This window comes from Topomyia yanbarensis, chromosome 3, assembly GCF_030247195.1.
Source record: "Topomyia yanbarensis strain Yona2022 chromosome 3, ASM3024719v1, whole genome shotgun sequence".
In the NCBI taxonomy this organism is placed as follows: Eukaryota; Metazoa; Arthropoda; class Insecta; order Diptera; family Culicidae; genus Topomyia; species Topomyia yanbarensis.
Genome location: NC_080672.1, coordinates 259,390,406 through 259,415,439, shown reverse-complemented (window position 1 = coordinate 259,415,439; position 25,034 = coordinate 259,390,406). Strand labels below are relative to the sequence as shown.

At 39.6% G+C, this 25,034-nt stretch overlaps 1 protein-coding gene across 1 annotated transcript in view; it reads left to right on the top strand.

Annotated features, from left to right (window-relative positions):
- The window catches only part of LOC131690583 (LIM/homeobox protein lim-6), a 65,161-nt gene that overhangs the window by 22,592 nt on the left and 17,535 nt on the right, over window positions 1-25,034 (top strand). Inside the window, exons 2-6 of the mRNA XM_058976478.1 lie at window positions 3,815-4,353; window positions 18,483-18,703; window positions 18,759-18,949; window positions 19,030-19,195; window positions 22,613-22,801. Coding sequence (XP_058832461.1) covers window positions 4,055-4,353; window positions 18,483-18,703; window positions 18,759-18,949; window positions 19,030-19,195; window positions 22,613-22,801 — 1,066 coding nt within the window. The 5' untranslated portion in view covers window positions 3,815-4,054. The remainder of the gene's footprint in view (window positions 1-3,814; window positions 4,354-18,482; window positions 18,704-18,758; window positions 18,950-19,029; window positions 19,196-22,612; window positions 22,802-25,034) is intronic.

Below are 25,034 nucleotides of genomic sequence, written 5' to 3'. Positions count from 1 at the left end.
ATGAAGGTGACGATACTTTATCGTTAACGGAGTTTCCGATGACGATACATTATCGTTAACGAGTAACGCCGATAAATTATCGTGAAAAATGTATCGTATTAACAACCCTGATCAGTATAAAGCCAAGACCCATACCGTACCGTGAGAGTTAAAGTCTCCTAATACTAGTCGCGGTTGCAGGCAGACAGCTATGCAAACATCTTTGCATTTGGTTGTTGCTTGACAAGCGACAATTTCAATGCCTGGTATCGAGAAGATTTTGATCCCCAAAAGTACTCCTCTGTACGGGGTATCACGCTTCAAGCGAATAATATTAAAATCGTAGAAGTTTGGGTTTATATCGGAAGTTAACCAAGTTTCACACAAAGCGAATACATTGCATCTCAAGCTATTTATTAAAAATTTGAAAAGAATCTATTTTTGGGATGATACTTCTGCAATGCCACTGTAGAACAGTGATCAAATCCATGACCTCGTTCGATGAGTTAGTCATCGAAGGATACAGTCGCTGAAACGAGCGGCCATTTCGCAGTCAACTGCTTTAAAAATGTTCTCACTGTAGGTAGAAGAGCTAACAACATACTTTTAATAGGATCAGTTATATTGAAAGTTTTTATTATCCACTCCACAGTGTTCGAGAGTTTGATAATTCCAATGCCGCGATTGTTCTCGATCTCGACACTTTGGGTTTTTGAAGTTCCGGGAAATGCTAGGAACTCCTAATTTGAGTTTAATCCTGCTGGATCTAAAAGGATGCTTAGAAAAAGAATAGGTGGATCCATGTAACATATAAAACTTATAAACTTATAAATACTTCGAATAAAGTACCTTCACTTTTTGCATTACAGCATCACTTTTTTTCTATTCAAACAAACCACCAAATTTTCAGGTTTTGTTTTAAAGCTTAATCAACGATGTTCCTCGAGATTTGGGAACTTCGGTGCGTTTTGTTCGTTAATTATGGCCGTTTAAGTGAAAAAGGTGGTGTCCCACTTCTGAGGGGCGGACATAGCGTAGTTGGTAAATCTATTGCCTTGTGCGCAGCTTACCTGGGTTTGATTCTCAACCCCGCACATATGGTTGAAGACTTTTTTAAAAGGATGTTTCTAATCCTAAAAAAGAGGCGAATATTCCTAAGGTTACGTTCACGTTAATATACGTTCACTAAGAAAACAAGGTTTTTCCAAAAATTGCTTTATTCGCGTAATTATCAAGCAATAATCAACACTACATTTAGTAGTTAATTGAATTCTCATCATTTTTGCCTTTCTCATATAGAAAGGTTATGTAATCGCTCTAAAAAATGCCAGCTTAATCCCGGCCCGGAGGGCCGAATATCATATGCCATTCGACTCAGTTCGTCGAGATCGGAAAATGTCTGTGTATGTGTGTATATGTGTATGTGGAAAAAAATCACGTCTGTTTCTCAGAAATGGCTATACCGATTTGCACAATCCTAATCTCAAATGAAAGGTAAAACCTTCCCATCAGCTGCTATTGAATTTTTTGTTGATTGGATTTCTGGTTCCGAAATTACGGGTTGAAGAGTGCGACCACACAGCAAATTCCCATATAAACTGAAATGAAAAATTCTCAAAGGGGGAGTAGGGGAAAATTTCAAAATCGAATTTGTATTTTGGATTCGAAATGACTTTAAAATGCATGAAACGTTGAGATTTGATGTAATCTCGAAAAAAAATTTTGGACGAAAATTGACTGGCACATTTTTGCCTTTCTCATATAGAAAGGTTATGCAATCGCTCTAAAAATCGTCAACCTAATCCCGGCCAGGCCACTGGTTTCAAGCGATGTTTCAGTGTCGACACATAGTATCCCAAAATCGTGGCTGTCGATCCATTGTATGTACTATGTGCAAATCGTACAGAATATGTAATATACATTTCCACCATTGTACTGAACATAACCAGCTATGGAATCGTAGTTTAGACAAATGAGAAAGGCACAATTGCAGCACTAGGTGGATTAAAACAGGTTTTGAATACAAGTTTCATTGGCCTCGGCATTTGTTTGATAAATGAAAGCAATCAAATCATAAGTTGGATTTGAATATTTCATGTTCCAATCGTCAATAACTGACACCAACTTGCTGTCAGTTAGATGATATATCCAAAGTAATACCAAATTGGCGTCAGTTAGATAATAAATACAAATAGTTCACACAACATGTGTGAACGCCTAAAGCAACTGACTGTTACCAAGTACGGTCTCGGCTAGCCAAGCACAGTATCCTATACTCGTCAGCGACCCAGATGCATAACATAAAAAATACTTTTGATCAACCGCTTTCAGCCTCTTTCCAAACTTGTATTATATGAAGAATTGGGGTAAAACGGATACAAATATTTCGCGCGGTCATTCTAACTATCTTCAATCTACTTTCCGACTTTTCACATAAAGCACCTATCCTGGTAAACGTCATCCAGCCTTTTCAAAAAAGGCGTGTTTGTGTCCATTATTTCCCACTGTGCCGGGGGATCTCCATATTTATTGAAAATGTCTAAAACTATTGATTTTCAACTGCCAACAACCTGCTCTTTAAATTATATTTTCTTTTTTATTTTCATTTGAAATTCTTGTCGAAGATGATGAGGTTTCTGTATCTTTCAAATATTAGAAAACAGATTTTCGTCGAAAATGTCGGAGGAAAGAAAACCTTTTTAAATGGAAAAGACAAATTTATTAATTTCCAACGTTTCCTACTTCCCTTACTATTCGATACTTCTAGACAATTGAAGGTAATCGCATTAGTCAACTTACAAAGTAACGAAAAAGTATCGCAAAATGTGTCGCGATAATCACCGATGAATTATCGACGATGATGATGAATACGACGACACATTTTCATTAACGGTGTTTCCAATGACGATGACAGGTGGTTATCGTTTTCGACGGTCACGATGAGTTATCGATTAACAACCTTATGCCAGTTGCATCAACAAGTTTTAATAAATGATAGACATGGAACATTTCGTTGGGTTTGTGATTCATATTGTTTAATATTAGAGGTTACATACGGAAAAATAACCAATTTGGTGCAAAAATTGATGACAATTTTGTTCGTCTGTGGTTGGCTTGGAACCTTGACCACATGGTTTCTCGTTCCCAAAACGCAAAACGAGCATTAAAACACTAAAACATGAAACTAAATGAAAATAGAGCACAATATGTATATTATTTACATGTTGTGCATACAGAGAGTGTAAGATCTTCCATGCTGGACTAACATAGCATATGTATGGTATCACAAAGCTGGTAAAATCCTCCTTATAGACACCTGTTTACTGTCAACTTGCTCAGCCTGATTGTTTATAAACATTAACTACATAATCCCTTCACTTCGATGCCGTTCACGCTTTGAAATGTGACACGTTAATTTCATCCGATTATTTCCACTATTTCGGGTAGGAAGATCATCTCGGTAGCGAATCCAATCAATCATAATCTGGTCCCTCCTCCACTGGTGGTCTATTCATTCCAACCCCTCCTACCAGACAGACCGCCGATCAGGATGCTTTTCTATGCCGGCATCAAAAGCAAAAGCATTGCAAAGGGGAAGCTCGTAATTATGCATGCACATATTGATCAAATCGTGTTATTTTCATGATAATCGCATCAACGTGACAAAAGACGTGAACCACGTGGTGTCACCGTTGTCGCGGAGTCACCCTCCTTATGTTTTTGCGCGTTTCATGTAGCCAGAAGGTATCATTGGAAAAGTCCAAAAAGTAAAACGTTATTCTTAATAATAACCTAGCGGCACTTTTAAAACAAAATCTACTTTCAACTGTTGCAGGTCTTGTGGGAATGAAATGGCAACAGCATCGCAGAAAGAGCACCCACAAATGAAAATAACAACAATTTAAACAACATCATCAATAACAATACCGGAAACACCGAAGCCAATGGTAGTGCCAACAACAATAGCAGTTGTAGTGCTAGTAAAACATCCTCGCTACAAGCAACCTGTTCACCGCCGGTGCAATCGACCGCAGCTGTGATTACACCACTACTGACCTCCGGACTATCGGCAAAAATGGGAGCATCACTGGCCGAGCGGTTGGTGGCTGCCGTCGGCGTGGGGGCAGCCGTAGAAGCCCTTTCGATGCCAGCATCGACTATGACAACGACGACAACAACAGCGGCGGGTTCGACAAATACGGTCCCCACGCTCTGCGGTCAGTGCTGCAGTCCCATCTGCGATCGATACTTAATGAAAGTGGTGGACATCTCATACCACGAGCGTTGTTTGCAATGCACATCCTGCTCCATCCGGTTGATGCATTCCTGTTTCATGCGGGATGGCAAGCTGTACTGTCGGTTCGACTATGAAAGGTAAGCGAACTGTATTACAGTCGTTTCGGTTTGTTTTATATACAGTGAAGTACATTTCAAAAGCGCTTTGATATTTGCTATGAACATTCTCAGATTGTACTAATTGTTACATTGTAAACAATTGCAAACGTATATTGAATATAATATTTTTCACAAATTTACATCTCTTCGAAATGGGTGACTGCATAGATGGTGAAATACTTGCCTTATAGATAACCGATCTAGGATCGATTTCCAACTAACGCACACAGGATTAGATCCTTAGGTTAAGCCTGTATTATCTAGCCAAAAAGAAATTTGGTTTTAATATTTCTGTTTTACTCAGAAGACAGAAATTTAGGACCAAGGCACGTTTAACGGTGACTGTGTGTCTAAAGTGAATATTCACAAATTCTTCAATAGATTGAGTTGAAATGGCTTTTGATAATTTAGTTTGGACACAATTTAAATAATTCGAATTTATTTCGCGGTATTTAAATGTAGAGTGCCTCCGATTGTAGGCTGGTTACGGTTGTGGGCCTCCTGCCATTTTTTGGGCGTGTGCGCTGTGAAACTTTGCACAGTATCACATCTTTACCTCATTTTGTGTTTGAGTACACTGCGAAACGAAAAAATCCGGAAATAAACAAACATCTACATAGATTCACATTTTCTGCGCGGAATATGTTGCCAAAAAGTGATTTTTCAAATTTCAGTGATTAATTTTTTTCGTAAAATGATTAAATATTGCATTAAAGGTGTGTAGAGCAAAATTGGACCATTTTAACATGTCCCCTAAACCGATTTCATATGACCAATGCAGGTATTTTTTCATACGTTTTATATGAAAATTTATACCTTTTCTGAAACTGATTGAAGAAATTTGAAATTTGGTAGAGTTCGAACAGACTACAATAGGTTGCAAACGGAAAGTTTTCGGATTCTTAAAAAAATATCGTTTTACAAAAATGCTCAAATTTCGCTTGGCTTAGCTTAGCTGAAAACAAGGTTAGATTTCAGCGTGTTTCTTCAGCAAACAGGACCTCTTCACTTATGGGACTCGTATCGCGTTTCTCCCGATAACGGTAACTGAGTGGTGGACAGTGCAGGGATGGCGACTATCCAAGTGATGGGTGGTTTCCCTGTCCACGAGGTGGTGAATAACACACATGAAGACTTCGTGATCGCCAGGATCAATGGTGTATTCGTCTGTAGCTGCTATACTCCCTTAATATGGACAGCAGTACAACCGGATGCTGGACGCACTAACCGACTCGTTAGTCTGACGAACGCCGGTTGTTTTAAGAGGAGATTTGAACGCTTGGTCCGTGTTATGGGGGCTAGCAGGTTAACCAACGCAAGAGGTTACAGCCTGTTGGAAGTCCTGATGAAGCTGGGTGTAAGGCTATGCAACGAAGATTCCGCTAGCACATTTCGTAAAGACGACCAGGAATCCATCATTGACGTAACATTCTGCAGCACAGGTAAATGGAGCCGGAGAACTGCCGACGTTCGTCGTATTGGTGGAATGAAAGGCTTAGCATCCGCCATGCTGCCTGCCTGAAAGCCAGAAGACGCGTTCAGAGAACAAGATCTGAGGCAGTCAGAGAAGAGTGTAAGGGGGGGGGGGGGGGTGCAAGGGCCGCTTTTAAATGCGAGATAGTGCTTAGTAAGTCCACCTGCTACAAGGAGCTATGCAGAGAAAAATAATGGCCGCTTACACCGTACGTTGATGCAGAGGGTGGAAATGCTGATGATAACCGTGTCTCCAGCGACGAGCTCCTTATAGTGTTAAAAGGGCTGAAAGCGAAGAAAGTTCCCGGTCCGGACGGTATCCCCAATGTGGCACTGAATTTCGCGATCCTAGAATTTGCGGGCATGTTCAGGCTAGTTCTTCAGAAATGCCTGGAAGAAGGCTACTTCCCGGATAGGTGGAAGATCCAAAAGCTGGTGTTGCTGCCAAAACCAGGAAAGCCGTGCTTGGTAAACTTCTGGATATAGCCATCCTCAACATGCTCCTACAACAACTACGCTGAAAGTAAGAACGGAGTATCGCAAGGGCAGTTCGGATTCCGGAAAGGGACCTCGACGGTGGACGCCATCCACACAGTCATCGTGAGCAAGAAGAAAGCATTGAAACAAAAAAGGGAGAATCGCTACTGCGCCGTGGTAATGATCGATGTGAAGAACGCGTTCAACTGCGTCAGCTGGGTGGAGATCGCCGTAGCGCTGCACAGAATGCGGCTTCCGAACTATCTGTACAAGGTTCTGAAAAGTAACTATTGGAACCGAGAACTGGTCTACGAAACGAACATGGGGCAGAGGGCGATTAGGGTCACGCCAGGACTACTTCAGGGCTCCATACTTGGCCCAACGCTTTGAAATATAATGTACAACGGAGTGTTAACAAAGGGGGGGGGGGGTTGAGATCAGCTTTGCAGATAACGTTGTCCTGAAGATACCCGGCGAGACCCTCGAGGAAGTGGAGATGTTGACGGCAGAGACAACCCTATCCTACCCTACTGTATTTTGACGTTTTATGACATTTTAAGACAATTGCAACTAAAAAATACGTATTCCTCTTTTAAACTTGCTAAGGTATTGGTGCTTTTGTACGGGTGAACATTTTGGAACTTTGATTGTTTTGCGCAATCCCTTAATACCTGCCCGATTAAGCTCAAATTTTGCGTAGATATATAGAAAAAATAGGTAGAAACCAATTATTCTCCATTATGGAGAAAATTGCTCACTTTTGTGCTCTAAGGGGACAAAACATATAACTAAATTAGTTATGGAATTTGCATTTTTACTTCGTCTCATCAGAATCCAACACTAACTTAAAACTAGGGCAAAACAGGTACCGAATATTCTCCTGAGTGAAAAATATAGCATAATGCATTTTTCATTGGCTTGCTAAGCTGAACCACGTTTCGTTTTCACCAGTTTAACGGAGCTCCGTTTCTTGCTGAATATCACACTTGACTAGGGGTTTGCTCTGGAACACAAATTGTGTCTTCGTTTTTGGAGCTAGCGTCAATCCGGCGTATGCCTAGTAGGGTTACACAAATTTTAGAATTCAGTAGAACTGATCTAAAACTACTCGCTATACGACCTCATTCAACCATGCAAAATGTTGTTTTGCACTATATACAACTTTCCCGAAGAGTGTATTAGGCTGCGACTTCTGGTTCAAAAGTAATTCTTTATACAATGCTTGAGTGTCTATATCGTTGGTGCAAATTGAATTTATCTGGATACTCTGGCTGATACTTCAATCAAGTTAACCGTGATATGTTAGCTATAAACCGAATTAGGCAGCTATCAACATGGGTTTTATAGTTCAGATGCGAGCGTCATAGATAGACAATCTGAAGGACATGAGTTCGGTTCTAATTTTTTTAATATCTTATTTTTTTGGTTCCTGTAAAGCGGGATCGTTATTATGTAGCATTGTTAGTTTCAAATAAAGTAATAAGCGAGATCATAACCGTTATTTCTGACGTGTTATTTTATTTTAGCAAAGTTATGCTCTAACGTTATATTCACGATGCTACTCCAATCTTAATCCCTAGATGATTCGTTTAAAAGTTTTTATTAAAATCAAATCGTGCTTCATGGCCGGAGACACTCTTGCTGGCGTATAGTGACAGATATTGCCCGGCTTATTTAATTATCCTACCTTTAGTTTACAAGGCACTCTATAGCAGTTTCAGCTCCACAGGGATGTGGTGAACATCAGTTGGTCGCTGTTAAGTCAGACCGGACTAAGTGACAAAATATTGATTTCGAGAAAAACGGGTTAAAGTTTGAATCGTAGCATCCTCTACGTTATAATTGAAAATTATTTTTTGCAATAATTTTTGTTTATGGTTACATATTTCAAATCTGGCAAAAGTCGAATGTAGCTGAAGAAATTCTTTATCCGGTGTTATCGTTATCTCATTTTTTGATGTTTTGCGACTTAGTCCGGTCTGACTTAACACCGACCAGTTGAGCTTCAAAATAACGGGAATCTTTCCAGTTTCAGTCTCGTTTCAATTTGCTCAACGTATATTATTGTACATCCAAAAAATACATAAAAAATATTCTGTCACATTTCGATCCCAAATCCTTTAGTTCACATGTTTCGGAAGATACCATCTGGACTATATTTCCGCTTTACACCAACGGTATAACTGGTGACCACAACAAATACGTCAAGGTTCACTTGATTGAAGGTTCAGCCCGGGTAGCCAGAGACAGCACTATTTTCATAAATCTCAGGGCAACGAAACCTTAATTTTGCAATAACTCATCAACCAGTTGTCATAGCTATGAACGGTCTTTAGAAGTAGTTGTCCTACTTATGAATTTAATGAAAATGTATTATGTTCTCATAGTAAACTCCATACAAACTTAGAATCATTTGTGCTAAAACATGCTCCAACAGATTTGATTCAGATTTAGTGTAGGAGTTCTAACTTTCTGCGGTATTCAATTTTGTTCATACATCCTCGTGCCACCCTAATTCCTAGTCCCGGTACTAGATTAGTGTCAAATTCTGATGAAACGAAATCGAAACGCAAATTTTATAACTAATTTAAAATTATGATTCCATTCATTTATTGTTGTATCGTTATTGAAAAGAAGCGGGTAGTTTTTAACATTTTGTGCAACCACCAATATGTTGAAAATCAGCCTACATACTGCGTTTTCAAGTCCCGTAGACACCACGTACCATCAGCAAATATTTTTGGTTCCAAACAGACTATGGATGCAATCGCTTGCAAAATTGCTAATATTGGATATACCAATTTGCGCTTAACGACACAAAACCTAACTTAAATATGTTGGATTTGAATGTTTAGTGTTCCGCTCGTCAGTAACAGACACCAATTTGCTATTAGTTTGACTATATCCAAACTAACACCAAATTTGCGTCAGTTAGATATTAAATCCAAACAGTTCACACAACATGTGTAAACGCCTAAACTAACTGGCTGGTACTGGTACCGAGTGATGTCCCGGTTAGCCAAACACAGAGGCTCTGGGTTTGGGTGAACTGTTTTCATTTAATATCTAACTGACGCCAATTTGGTGTTAGTTTGGATATAGTCAAACTGATAGCAAGTTGGTGTCAGTTACTGACGAGTGGAACACGAAACATTGAAATCCAACTTATTTTGTTCTTAGATGCATTGTGATCAAATTCCGTAGGACCAATTGACGACAAATTACATAAAAGTTCTAACCTCAAGTTACACCCTTAAGTAGGATGTCAAGTTCCAGTTCCGAGTTTAAATTTTATGTATAGTTGCAACAGAGCAAACTGATCCATTTGCACTATTACCACTAACGTTGCCCACGTGTGGAACCAAGAATGACAAATTGTGCATGATTTATTTTGCACCGCATATTCTGATTGTCATTAAATTTCAATTTATCATCTGTTCAAACAATGCTTCTAGTGCCATTCACAGTGCCAGGCATGAACGAGCATGGGTTTCTGTATCGCTTGTACATATACTATACTGTACAAACCATAAACTGAATCAGAATCAGCGCCGTCCTTCCGAGGAGCAAGAGGAAACATATTTTTCTACCCTCGTCGGACCGTAACAGGAAATGTGATGCATTGCTACGACTCCCTTCATTCCATATGAAATGGAATAAGGAGAGGAAATCTAGTTTATGCTGATGTAACGACGAGGTGGACGCATTGTACCCCTTTTATTGATACCTAGTTTTTTTCTAAACTGATTCAGTAATTAATTTAATACTCACGTTTTCCGCGCAGACCAGACTAGTCTACCGAATGAACACTTGTTCGAATATTCGTTTGGTTAGGGGCCTTAAAGTGACTTTTCCCTAAAATTTAAAAAGTTCATCTTTACGACGAAAGCAAATATGTTTATGTCATCTTAACGACCGGCTGCGGAAATAAAATAGGTCGTAAGATAAAATCTGATGGCTGAAAGGTTAAAACTGATGGGAGGGGTGAGGAGATTTTCACCCTCGTTAGGATCCAAAGCCGATGCCTTGGTGTTTTACGTGACGTGAATGGATGGGACTGGCAGTCGTCTAGTGCAATTTTTATTTCTATTTGCCGAAACCCCAATGAAACCATTTTCCGGCTGCCACCATCGACCCTTGGCAACGGCAAAAAGGCTGTTCGTTTCATCGGGCCAAAGGACTGCCGGAACGTCCGGTCGGCTGGCCAACCAGAAATGGTCATAAAACGGATGGCGGTTATTTGTCTTCAGAATATTGAGACTCGTTTGCCCACGCATCGTTGTCTTTTGGCATTTCGTTCCTACAGAGCCGGCTAGTGCCAATATGCGGCGACATCATTCATGGATCATTTCGAAACAATTTTATGAGTAGAGGTCGCCTTTGGGGGCTTCGGATAATGCTGTGCCAACATTCGTTGACGTCGTTATGGCTTGATGGTATAGATTTTTTTTTGAATTCGCTGCTTTGGATAAAGTTAGGGTGAGGCTGTCGTCATGGGAATTTTCAAGGGGTGGAGATTAAGACTGCAAACGTCTTATAAAAACCTATACATTCCTACTGCGAAGATTCGCGAGGATGATAGATGTTTAATTTAAGAACTTTATTGTATTTAAAAGCGAGATCTATACACTATGAGTTTTCCACTTGGTTTTCTATAATACCGCTTTGAAACTTGTTTATCCCTAATAGCGATAGCGACTAGCGTCGCTATACCGGTGTATTCCAGATTGACCCATATTGATAGCAAACATAATCGATGTTTATCCGTGGGGGTCCGCAGCAACCCAGGGTGATTTCTGAGGGCTCCGGGGTACGAAAAAGGTTGAGAACCGCTGGTCTAGAGCAAAGTTTTTGAAAGTTGCTATGTTAAATAACTTTGTTGAATGGGGCGGACTAAGCGTGGATGGTAAGTTGATTGCATTGTACGCAGCTCACTTGGGTCGATTCCTAACCCCCGCACATAAGGTTTGAAATTTTTCTACCCCAAAAAAGAGCCGAAACACCCTAAGATTAGAGCCTCTATAATTATAATGTAGAAAACTTTGTGGAGGACATTCCATAACTAATTTTGTTGAAGACACGATTATTCCGTATATTCAGAATATTGAAATGTATTAGACTATGTGAAAAAATCTTCAAAACAAGTTATTCTGATATTGCTGTAATTGATAAATCTCTTCTGTTGTGTATAAACAACAAAATTTACATTCTATTCAAGGTAGTCTCTGAAGCTTACAAATTTTTCTTAAATATCGTTAATAACCAACAAGCTTTACAAAAGTTTCTTAAATATCGTTAATAACCAACAAAATCGATACAGTAAATATCGTTTTATATCTCGATATATTTCGTTTATGAAGCCTTCATATTTTGAACAAAGTTGTTTAAAATGACATTATCAACAACTTTGCTGAAGACACCAAGTCTCTTACTATTTTTGAAGAGTTACTTCTTTATAATTACTTCTAGGAGATTTATTTACCAAAATTATTATTTCAAGAGAGGCGCTTTTTTATGTTGGAAAGTTTCTTTGGGGTTGTTAAACCTCAAAAGTTGATAGTTTCGAAATTATCTGATCTTGACCGTTACGGAAGTTTTTGAACATTTATTCCACTTTAAAAGTGCACTTTGTATTTGCATTCTTTGACTTCATTGACATATTGCAAAAAAAATATCAAAGGCATCTGTTATTGCTTCTGAACTGTCACTAATTTATCAAACTGAGAGTAATTTTACGCCTTTTCGAAAAAATCAACGATTTTCATCAATCCCCTCCCCCCAACCCAACTTTTATGGCTACGCCACCGCGAGCATGTACTTTGTTTTAGACGCGTTCATCACCAATCCAACTTTTGCTGCTTCTCGTTCAGTCGGGTGTAAAGCTCAACCACCGTTTCAAATGTTCTCCCAATAAGGTCCGTGTCATCCGCAAAGCATACAAACTGGCTGAATTGTGTAAAAATCGCACCTCGGTTGTTGAACTCGGTTCTCTGCATAACACTTTCTAGTGCAATGTTAAACAACAGGCACGAAAGACCATCAGCTTGTCTTAGTCCCCGGCAGGATCGGAATGAGTTTGAGAGTTCACCCGATATCCTCACATAGTTTTGCACCCCCTCCATCGTCGCTTTAGTTAGTTTTGTGAGCGTCCCGGGAGCCGTGTTCGCTTCCACTCCAGACAAATGGCCAGCCTTTCCTGGCCCATTTTGATGAGTTCAGCTCTAATGCCATCCTAACCAGCTGCTTTGTTGGTCTTGAGCTCTTTAACTTTCCCCAGCGTGGGAATAGGCTGGTTTCTATCGTCCGCCGTATTGACGTAGTATTCTTCTCCGCTGCATTGGCTTTCTGCATCCGTTTCTTCACTGCCATTAAAGTGTTCAAAGTAGTGTTGCTTCCACCTTTCAGTCACCTCTCGTCCATCCGTCAGAATGCTTCCTTATCTCAACACATTTCGGCGGTATAACAGTTCAATTTCCTCACACTCTACTTATTCCATGCGGCGTTTTTTCTTCCGGAATAGGCGGGTCTGTTGCTTCCGTTTCAGTCGGTATCGTTCTACGTTCAGCCGCGTTCCATGCTACAGCATCAATGCCCGCGCTGCGTCCTTCTCTTCTAAAATCCCTCTACACTCGTCGTGGAACCAGAACTTCTATTGACTTCGTTCCGCATACCGACGATGCTTTCAGCTGTGTTGTTTATGTCTGCTTTGATAATGGTCCAGCAGTCCTCAAGATGGATGGCTGTTTCAGTCGCCCAAGATCATTTCGAGGCGGTATCGTACATTTTTAATTACGGAGAGTTTTGGGCGCAGTTTTACCATTACCAGGTAGTGGTCCAAGTCAATGTTAACGCCACGATAGGCTCTGACGTCGATAATGTCAGAGAACTTCCGTCCATCGATTAAAACGTGGTCGATTTGTCATTCAGTATGTTGTGGTGACCTCCAGGTGTGCTTATATGGGAAGCTGTGCTGGAAACCGCGTAAGGCCATATTTTTGGAGGCGGCGAAATAAATTAGTCGTAGGCCACTGTTGTTCGTCAGCCGGTGTGCACTAAACTTCCGAATAGTCGGCCTAAATTCTTTCTCCTGGTCAACCTGAGCGTTTAAATCTCCTATGATGATTTTGATGTCGTGGCTTGGGCAGCTGTCATATTCGTACACGAGTTGCGCTTAGAATGCGTCCTTATCATCATCAGTGCTTCCGAAGTGTGAGCTGTGCACGTTAATTATGCTAAAGTTGAAGAACCGACCCTTGATCCCCAACCTGCTCATTCTTTCATTGATTGGCCACCACCCGATCACGTGCTTGTGCATTTCGCCCATCTCGATGAAAGTTGTTCCCAGCTCGTGTCTATTACCGCAACTCTGGTAGATGGTGTGATTACCTATAAACGCTCGCACAATTGATCCTTACCAGCATACCTCCTGCAACGCCATTATGCCGAACTCGCGATCCTTCAATGCATCGGAAAGTATGCGGGTGCTTTAGATGAAGTTGAGAGACCTACAGTTCCACTTCACGAGTTTCCAATCGGTTGTCCTTATTCTTTGGCTTGGTCTTCGTCGATTGTGCCGGTCCGCACAATTTCGTTGATTTTTTGTTTTTAAGTTTTTTTCATGACTGGCTTATGTAGTAGCCCAGACTAAAGACGTCAGTTACTACTGAAAGAACGGCTCTGAATGATCAGTTTATTCACAATCGGTTTCTTAGCCTACTTGATATATTTCTATACATTACATCTCTTCCTTGTTTTCTTAGTGATTTGAACTTCTATTATTTTAATTACATCTATATGTTGAATAATCCTTCAAATAACTAGGCTTTTTGATTTGTCTTTTATCACGAAGTCGTACTGGTCGTGTTTTAGCTCTGTCATCTTCTTGCATCTCTGGCTTCTCAAAAGGATTTGCAGATACCAGTTTCTTTGCATGATTTACACGCCTGTCCATCTCAGCTCCTGTTGCCATGTTTTTGACAGTCAATCTTGTTCCAGCTCTTTTCAATACCATATGAGGTTGTGGATTGAAATTGGTTGTTAATTTGTTTCTTTTGATCGTATTTTTAATAACTACTTGATCGCCTACATCAATATTTGAATTTTTAGCCTTTCTCTTTAGATCTCCCGACACTTTTCCTTTTTCTTTCCTTATTTTATCGATGTCCTGAACTGCATTGTATGTTTCGTCAATTTTTTCACTATTTATTGTTGGAATCTTATCTCTAATTCTTCGTCCAAACAGAAGTTTTGCTGGTTCCACGTTCGTAATAGAATGAGGAATAGAACGATAAGCAAGAAGAAAATTTTGTAGATCTGTTTTCCAATCCCTTCCCATTGCAGCACTAATCTTCACCGTTTTCAACAATGTTTTATTGAATCTTTCTACTAGTCCATTCTGGAACGGTGCGTATGGTACCGAATAGTTAATGTTAATTCCACTATTGCTACAAAACTTCTTGAATTCCGCTGAGTGAAATGGCGGCCCATTGTCACAAACTGTTTCTTCGGGAAATCCGAATCTCGCAAAAATAATTCTTAGTTTGAATGTAATATTTCAAATTATTAATTATTTAAAGCATAAAATAGTTATAACCTCATCCGCAGTTTTCCGTTTTACTAACATAGGTGAAACCCACTCAGACGCTTCATTCACTCGTTCAATTATATCCTGGCTTTCTAATTCCTTTAATTTGAGTAGAGTGAGTTCTTCTAATGGTATAGGTATTCGCCGAATAGATTGTCTTCCAGGTGGGAATGATTTGTTTATTTTAATCGATGCGTACATATCTAATATTAACTATTATTCATTATGTAAAATAGATAAAATTAAATTACTGCCCTTTACCTTTAATAGCAGGGAATGGTGTTTGAGAAACTACATGTAGAAACTTCACGATGCCTAGAGCTTCAGATGTTTTACCAGATAGTAGTGAACACTTCCCATCTTGAATAACGAACAATGTTGTATCACAACTTTTGTTTCCAAGCTTGATCTCTGCATCTATTTCTCCAAGCACTATCAACGGTTTGTTACTTCCATAAGCCCGAAAAATCTTGTTACTGCCCTTCCTAACATCAAACCCTGTAAATCCAACGCGTTTTATCATCTCCCAATCAGCCAAACTCAATACATCTTCTTCTGCGCCTGTATACTTTACCGAAACTCCACCTACATCAACCTCAATTGATCGTTTTCCCTCTAGATGGAACAGATCATGAATTTCGACCTTTTCGGTAACATCGTCAACTTCTCGAATAAACTTCTGTTTCCTGGTTTGTTGATGGTTTTGATTCTGATGACTGTATGGTTTAACTCCGGGTACATTCTTACGAGCCATCTTATGGAAACTTTTCCGATCGGTCTTACAGCATCTCGCGAAATGTCCGAGCTTTCCACATAACCGGCATACCTCAGAACGTGCTGGACATTTTGGATCATTCCCCAAATGGTTTCCGGAGCATCTGTTAACTTAACCTTTTTTCATTGATTTGACATATATCTGCCGAATTAGATGCTAGTTTGTTTCGAAGCTCTTGAACCTGTTACATCAGTGTCAATCATCAATTAATACATATAAACCATAATATTTGAATTACATTTATATACCTGAGCTTTAACGGACTCATGTGTACGACCAACCTTCATCATGTCGTCCAAAGGTCTATCGCATTCGAGATACGTGGCTCTAAGTTTATCATCTGATTCTGTAGCGAACACTATTTGATCCATAATCATATGATCGAATTGATCACCAAAATCACAGTTAACAGCTTGTGATCGTAGACGCACAACAAAATGGTCCAATTTCTCCTGAGGGTTAAATTTAATTTGACGAAATCTAAACCTCTCATAGCGTAGAGACGAGAAATAATCATCCAAAACTTCCATTGCCGCACGAAAAGGATTATCTAACACATGAGATTCCTCAAAATTTGCGGTTTGTGCGATTTTCCTAACATCTGGTCCACCGAAACACATGAGAGCTTTATACTTTTCATCGTGATTTTCAACTGACTTGAGGGCTAAATATTCCATAAATTGGTCTTTCCATACTTCCCACCTAGAATTTGTTTGACCATCACCATTTTCTATAAAAGGCGCGATATTGAAATCCAGCTGAATATTGTGAAATAAATTGAGTTAGTTTTCCACTGTTCCTTTTATTTGAAGAAAATTCAGTTTCATTCCTTTTATAGCTTCTAATTAGGTTACGCATCCCAGTAACCATCACATAATTGTGTTTATGTTTCTTAGCAACGGTTGTCAGGAATTTATTTTTTTTCGAATCTTTTTTTTCATAAGCGTGAAAAATCTAATCAAACGAACGGATCGTTCTGATTACCGATGGACCTGAGTCCCATCTTGGTCAGTTCAATCAAACGAACGGATCGTTCTGATTACCGATGGACCTGAGTCCCATCTTGGTCAGTTCAATCAAACGAACGGATGGTTCTGATTACCGATGGACCTGAGTCCCATCTTGGTCAGTTCAATCAAACGAACGGATCGTTCTGATTACCGATGGACCTGAGTCCCATCTTGGTCAGTTCAATCAAACGAACGGATCGTTCTGATTACCGATGGACCTGAGTCCCATCTTGGTCAGTTCAATCAAACGAACGGATCGTTCTGATTACCGATGGACCTGAGTCCCATCTAGGTCAGTTCAATCAAACGAACGGATCGTTCTAATTACCGATGGACTTGAGTCCCATCTTGGTCAGTTCAATCAAACGAACGGATCGTTCTGATTACCGATGGACTTGAGTCCCATCGTTAAGAAGGTAAACGAACGAACACATGGTTCTAAATTCGGATTAACACATGGAATAAATTGCTCTGAATTGCTAATATTTTATCATGATATGCACTCTACTTACACGGGACATCCTGTCAAAGTGTTTTTCTTCACAACTTGTAATGAAAACTGGACTGTGAGAAAATTCTTGAGATCTTCGCGTATTCTTCGAGATCCCATCCTCGTCGCCAATGTAGTAGCCCAGACTAAAGACGTCAGTTACTACTGAAAGAACGGCTCTGAATGATCAGTTTATTCACAATCGGTTTCTTAGCCTACTTGATATATTTCTATACATTACAGCTTACAAGGCCTGACACCAACTCCCTAAATTTCCGGGGGAACACGGTGCATAGTTTAGCTTAGAGTCGCTCGCTAGCACGCACACGGATGATGATCAGCCGGACGCTGTTGTGGGCCATGGAACATGGAGAACAGACGCTCCGCTCCAGGTTTACCGAAGTAAACCCCCTCCCCTTTCCTGTCTGCGTACGACCATTCCACTGGGGGTTGGTTACCCGACTATACTATAGCTGTCTATAACCCGTCCGGTACCGTGTGGAGGTAGGGACAGGAGTTGTATAGGCATAAGCTTAGGATCACGCGTGGGGTCTATTTTATTCATTCAGATACGCAATACCCAGCCATTTACCAACCTTCTAAACTACTTCTACCCAAATTTTCAAGAAAAATGGGATGGAATACGAGGGCTCTATTTATGCGAATGTTTCACTGTTCCTGCTGTCCCACTGCTATTAGTTTGAATTAGTTTCCCAGAATATGATTTCAAAATTTGTTGAAATGTTGTGAAATTAAACTGTTACGTATTTCAATATGAACGGTCGTCATATTTCAGTGCGCTCCCAGCTTCTACAAGCAGAAAACAAAAGATTAGTCTTCGTAAGAAATCAGGCTTGTTCTTAGTCAATAACCTTGCCACTCCTAGGTTTCCGATCTGTATATTACAAATCCCTGTTCTCACTTGGGTACTATGGCTCAAAGCTTTTCATAACTTTCCAGTCAAATTAATGTTGTTAGAATGAAACGATAAAATAAATTGAAAACGTGCAAATTCAGTCAATTTAGTATAACTTTAAAAAATCATGGCCATTTAAATTATTTACCTGTCAAGGCATCCCCTGAATATTTGGGAATGAAATATACTTAGAACACATCCTTTTGCGATTTTTATATGATCCGAATAATCGACAATAATACTTTTAATTAAGCATGTTTTCCCGTATGGCAATGTTTGTTATGTAAACAATTTAAATACCGCTCTCATAAACAGTGCCCATCTCCAAAACAAAATAAGCTTCCAGTTAAAATCATAGGGAATTCCTTTCCACCTACCCACAGACTGTACGGGCGCAACAGATGCCTTGGATGTGGCGAGAAGATTAGTGCGGACGAGCTGGTAATGCGAGCGCTGGATAATGTGTTTCATCTTAAATGCTTCATCTGCGTGGTGTGCGGTGTCCGGCTGCAGAAAGGCGATCAATACGTTATCAAACAGAGCCAGCTGTTCTGCAGACCCGACTACGAGAAGGAAGTGGAAATGTTCCAAGGATATAGCTATGGTGAGTTCATTATTTCGATTTGATGCTAATGTTTAATGCGCGAACCATTCCGCAGACGATTATTGCTGTGATGATATTTTTCAAACGAGAATCGACGGGCGGCGTGGACCGAAACGGCCTCGGACTATTCTTACGACGCAACAACGAAGGGCGTTCAAGGCTTCGTTCGAAGTCTCGCCCAAACCATGCCGAAAAATTCGAGAAGGTCTGGCTAAAGATACCGGACTAAGCATACGGATAGTGCAGGTGTGTTAAAATACATATTAGCAATTGTCTGTGTATTTATCTAGATGTCTTGTTTTTGGTTCTTATCGTATATCAATCAGGTGTGGTTCCAAAATCAACGTGCCAAGATGAAAAAGATTCAGAAAAAGCAACTTAAAGAGGGTGGCAAAGGAAGCCAAAATAACAGCAGCAAGGGGAACGAATCTCAGGACGAACTATCCGAAAACGAAATTAAGTTGTCGCTTAAAATCAAGGATGAAAACTCAAGTAAGTAAAGCAAACGAGACATCATTTATTGCTGGGTCCTCTAAAGGGAAACAGGAATTTGTGTGGGTAGTGCTTTTTTGACCTCAAAGCATGAACCTTATAAATAAAACACCTTTCGTCGCGTGGTTCAGGCACCCACACCACCAAAATCCACTCGCACAGGAAGGAACTGCTTAACACTTCCATTCGAAAACCCTTGACAACCGACGGATCGACACCGTCACCTTCCCGGGTTTCAAAGGTGTAGAGGAACTTTTCATTTACATTTCAACATACTTTTGTTCCTGGAAACATATTTTTGACACTCGGAGCCCCATTAGTCTTTGTCAGGTCGGAATACTTCTAACCCACTTCCCACTTTGTCGCATACCTACTGCGGAAAGTGTTTCCCTCTTTACCGCTCATTTACTATTCGCCGGAGCGTAGGGGTGAACTGTGATGACGGAAGACGAGGGAAACACCTTTTATTTTCACATATACTCTTTCCTGGCGAATTTGATTAATCGTTAAGTCTTTAAAGGAATAAAAAGCTAGGAAGTGTTGTGGAATTTAATTCTTTCTCGCGTCATTTATCGATGTTCGAACAAATCTTAAAAATATTTTACTTAAAAGCTAGTCTTTCTAAAATTTGTATATGTTGGAAAACTGTGTATCGAAGAATTGAACAACAATTCCTGGTACTGCATGTTTTGACTCAATACTGTCGGTTTAGTAAAAACGTCAGCATCAGTTTCGGTTTGTCACTGATTTGCAGTCAGAATCGTCACCCGGGCCCTCGTCGATGCCTTCTTCGTCAACTGCATCACAGAGTTTTCATTGCTGTGGTGCCTAATGCCTGCCACCACCCAAATAAGTTTGGTGAGATCAACCCGATTTGTTGAATATATAAAATTACTCCAAATCCACATCCCATTTTCCCTCCCTAGTAACAAAATCTAACATCCGTAATACCTATGGAGATTGCATGGGTTCCCCGCATCTTCTTAAGTAGGTTCAACTAACATTCCCTTCCCTTTAGCGACCGTAAGGACATGGCCAGGTGTGCAGTGAACTATACGGTAGTATAAAAAGAATTCACTGTATCAGCCACCCGTGATGAGTGTGGTCGTTTTTGCTATGCTATTCTATGCTAGGAAGTGTTTTGGAATTAAATTCGCTCGAATCTTTTTTTATTTCGATTATAGAGGTTTTAACCTTAAGGTCATTCGCTTCTTCGAAAAACTACAAGGGGCAGCCCTATGGGGTTGCACGAACTATAGACGTAGGACTATACTACTTAATGTAAAATATTTATTTTCTTAGTACTTAGTGTGTGGGAAAAAACACCCGGACCGGTGAAGAAAAATCAAATTTTAGACAACATAATTACATCTCATGTATAGACCAAGCTTTCTAGTTGCTCTCAAACAGATCCTAAAAGTTCAAACACCCATGGATAACCCCAAGTTTGTAGATGTGTTTCGATGCCACAGGATTGAAAAATGGTTAATATTACGTCATGAAAATTCAATTCTTCCGTGACAATTTTTTTTGCCTGCAAAATGCCCTGTGTGTATTGAAAGCTCATGATTTGTTGGGATATTTGCATTGATAGGAAAATGCTTTATCACGCTGCGCATTGCATACATACAGGACATTTCGCAGGTCACCAGAAGCTGTTCATTTTACCACCGCCACATGTTCATTTTACCCACTCGCAATAAACATGTCTTATTTTTAGACATGTTTAGAAATCAAGAATCATGTTTGAAAAAGTTTACTGGCAACATTACAGCGGCATTTGGGAAGCAGTTGCAGCAGTCGCCTGTTGGACGACACAGGGTAGCGTCCATCCACAGCCAGTGTAACGGACTTCTAACTCAGCTACACTGGCTGTAAAAAACACAGCGCAGTGATCTGCTTCGCCAGCAGTTCAACAGTGAACTGAGCGTGTCTGGCCAAGTTCGTTCTTTAAATAGTTGATGATGACGTCATTCATAGAAGCGTAGCGCGCTAGGTACACCAATCTGTCGCACAGGGCTTGGGAAGCGCTATCTTCTGTATGTTAATGCGAGATATTTTGACAAGGTTGTTTATTATTTAATTTTTTAATGCTATGATATCAAAAATCTTTGGGTTTATCTATTGGAATCTATTCTTAGAAGTATTTCGGGGTGATTTGCGCAAAAAAATTGAAAATTTATCGTGAGATGGCTGAATTATATGCGTTTAAAATTGGACCACTTTTCGTTACATACCATTTTTGTAGAATTTGTAGAGTGCACCCCCATATCGAAAACAAAGACGTAGTCCTACGTCAAAAAAAAAACAATCGAAAAATCTCTTATGAAAAATTTCTAATCCTATGTGCGGGGTCGGGACTCGAACCCAGGTGCGCTGCGTACAAGGCAAGATTTACCCACTACGCTACGCCCAACCCCACGCTCGCTCGAATCTTGTTAATAATTGATTATGTTACGACATATTGTATGAGTAATAGTAAACATAAAAATAAAATATTGAAGGTCAATGTTACTTGCACTAATCGTGGAAATTCAAAAAAAGATTTTATTTTCCGCTTCGCGTATTGAAACAAATCTTACATACTCAGAGTGGAGTGGATTTATTGAGTAATATAAACCTATTTGCTGTTTGATTGAGCTAATACATCATCTTAAAAGAAACGAAACAATCAATCGAACACACATGCACCTCTTGATAAAAGCGTTTGACACAAGTCACGTAATTTTTTAACTCCCCATAGAACTACCATTTTTGCGTGGCAATATGTGGTGGAAAGTGGCAAACTCGGTTGAAATATTGCCGTATACAGAACGATTCGGTTCATAAAGTTTCATAAAAGTCAAAACCTCGTGAAATATGTTGAAACAATGGCCAATCGTGTGAAAGTGCTACGCTCTGTTTGATTGCGTTTCCATTACACGGCCAGTCAGCCGTCTATCGTCAGTCGTACAGTCGGTGGTTCCTGTCTCTCCGTTCCAACGATAAGTTTTTCTTCGTACGAAACCCAGAAGGACTCATTTCGCTTCGGTTTCCTGGTATAGGTTGAATTGGTTGAAACGGAAAATTATGCTTCTTACTAGGGGGGAAAATTTCATGCTTGACTAGACTCTTTTTTACGAATTCTCCCACACATACACACATTTTGTTTCTTTGCTGCCCTAACATCTTTTCTGTAGGTTACCAAATAATTTGGGAAGAAATGGTCGGACAGTTTGAGTCACCGATAATGGCGATTGACAAAGGGGATGTGCGCCTGTGCGTATGTTCAACGTGGAAAGTTTTTCCTCTGGGGCCGGTTGGTAGACGCCATTGTATATTGATTGGACTTTTTTTTTGGATTGGCAATATGATGATGGTGAATGAAAAGCAGGAATTTTATCGAGTATTTGTTTCTGTGTTTTTCTATCATTACAGGATCAAACAATTATCTTCACGACAGTTGTAGTGACACTGAGGGGGGAATCAACGATAATGATTCCTTTGGTTCACGAATCAGCTCCGGCGCTGAGGCATTCAAGCCCGTCAAGGAGGAGCTCGACATGGATGAGGAGTACTTTCGGATGATGAACGCTGCCGCTCGCTTTGGAGGGAAAGGTTTCGAAGGTATGTCTTGATTGTTTTCATTCGTATTGCAATTTCAAATAGAATATCGACTTGTTTTGTCAATGAATATTGAAAAAAATAAACGTTCATTATCCAAGTAGCATTTCTAGTTTTATAGCACTCTACAATGGGAATCTAATGGGATTTTTGATTGATTGACACCGGTGTAGTGGAGTGCACTGGTTTTGCATTTTGTAGCAGAAGTGTCAATGGAACATGCCCAGTTTTCTGCACTTCTGCTAGAAAGTGCAAAAATGGTGCAGTTCCAGTGCACTCCACTATACCGGTGTCAATCAATCGAAAATCCCATAAGTATTAAGGAGGGCTTTAAGAGTGCCATAAAATCTCAATTGTTACTAGAGTATAATCGACTACGAAATTGTTCTAAACAAAGGTTGATCATGCCTACGGTATTTTAATGAATTCTTGAATATAATACTAACTTAAATGTGCTCCGCTGGCTTGGGCGTACCATGCAGAATCCCTAATTTATTTGTATTTATTTACTTAACGACATAACGGAAACAGTAACATAACATTTTATTCTTAATTTATACTGAAAACATGGTTGTCAAAAGCTGAACTTCCTTCTAATATTGTAATCGCCGAATTTGTTGCCAAATCTCTACGTTGAATGAAATATGTTTGCATTGCTTAAAACACGATGAACGGAACGAAATTCCTGTTCATACCTTCTGTATAGATCGTTTTTTAGTCCGCTCAGAAACTCATAGTTGAATCACAGCCAGCCCCTCGAAAGCATTACTCACCGAGCTGTTCTTAACACCCGCAAAACCTTGCCCAACCGTTCATTCGTTTACTTCCTTTTGGCGCTTCTTCTCCATGGACACAGTCGGAATTTGTGTTGTGTGAATATGAAAAGCACTTTTTATAAAGCAGGCAGTATTCACAGCATGATGTCTTCTCCTGCTAAACCCACAGAGGAGCTTATAAGGAGGTATTTACAAAGAAAATCCAGGGGAAGTAGAAAAACTGTGAATATTGATTTTCCGTATCCCCCCCCCCCTCCCCCATTCACATATCAGCTTGGTTTAACGGCTGCGTTCGTCGACGATAGGGAATTCCAGTACACAGGATCAAAAACCTCCTTAGGAGAGAAGGATGTGCGTATCTGGAGACGACGGATATTTTTTCAACAAGTGTAGTATGCTTCTTCTTTGCAACGTTTGTTCCCGTCGGATATTTCATTGAATACGGTATCTACTTCCTTATACAAAAAGCACCAAGACCAAGCGTTAAATTCCACCGTGTCTCATTCCATTAAAGTGGAAGTGTTAAGGATCGTCCATTTGCATTACAACTCAGATATATGGTGGGGATGTTGGCAAGGCTTTCGTGAGATGTAAAATGCGCACCTATCGACATGAGCTGTTGCTGCCTGACATCGATTAGTTAGTGCTAGTGGGTATTGATGGTAGATGGAGTTGTATTAAAGCAGAACCATTGCTCTAGAACACATTTGAAAGATAAAAATAGAGACATTTTACAATTAGCAAAAACCTTAAAAAAATCAAAAAGTGTTTTTGTGTGTGCTTCTATCGATTGTAATTGGATTGAAGTAGCTCGCCCTCATAGAATATACTTCGTATTTAATGAAATTGTATTTGTGTATGAATTGTAATCACGTATCATGTTTTAGTCATTTTAATGTAGCAAAATAACCTGATATAAATCATTATTATATGATCTGTTTTTATCCTTAGTGAGTTTTAGACTGACAAAAAAGAAAACTCACAAAATCGGGATATTTTTTTATCTTTTCAAAAAAAAAACAACTTGTTAAATATTCTGCCTTTGTTCCTAGATTGGACCTAATAACTATTTCTTATATTTTGTGTTAATTTCTTAGGCTCAAAGCGAAAATTTAAAAAAAATTGCTTTTTTATCGTTGCATATTTTTTAAATGCGAGATGTAAAGAACGTAGCCGCTGCGATGTACTTTATATTGAGTTGGAAGTTTTTTTTTATTCATTTCGTTTATTTGATAGGCACAAATGCGTTAGCTTGGCGGTGCCGAATTCTTTTGTTTTTACATTTTGAATATCTTAAAACTAGGAGGTTACAATGTTGAAATATTTTGTTTATAAACGAGAAAAAATTTACAGCTATCTTAAGACTAGAAAAAAAAATTCTATATATAAGAGAGGAGGCAAAAAAAATTTTTTTATGAAAAATTTTAAAACAAGGAATTCAATAGTAATAGTTTTTTAGG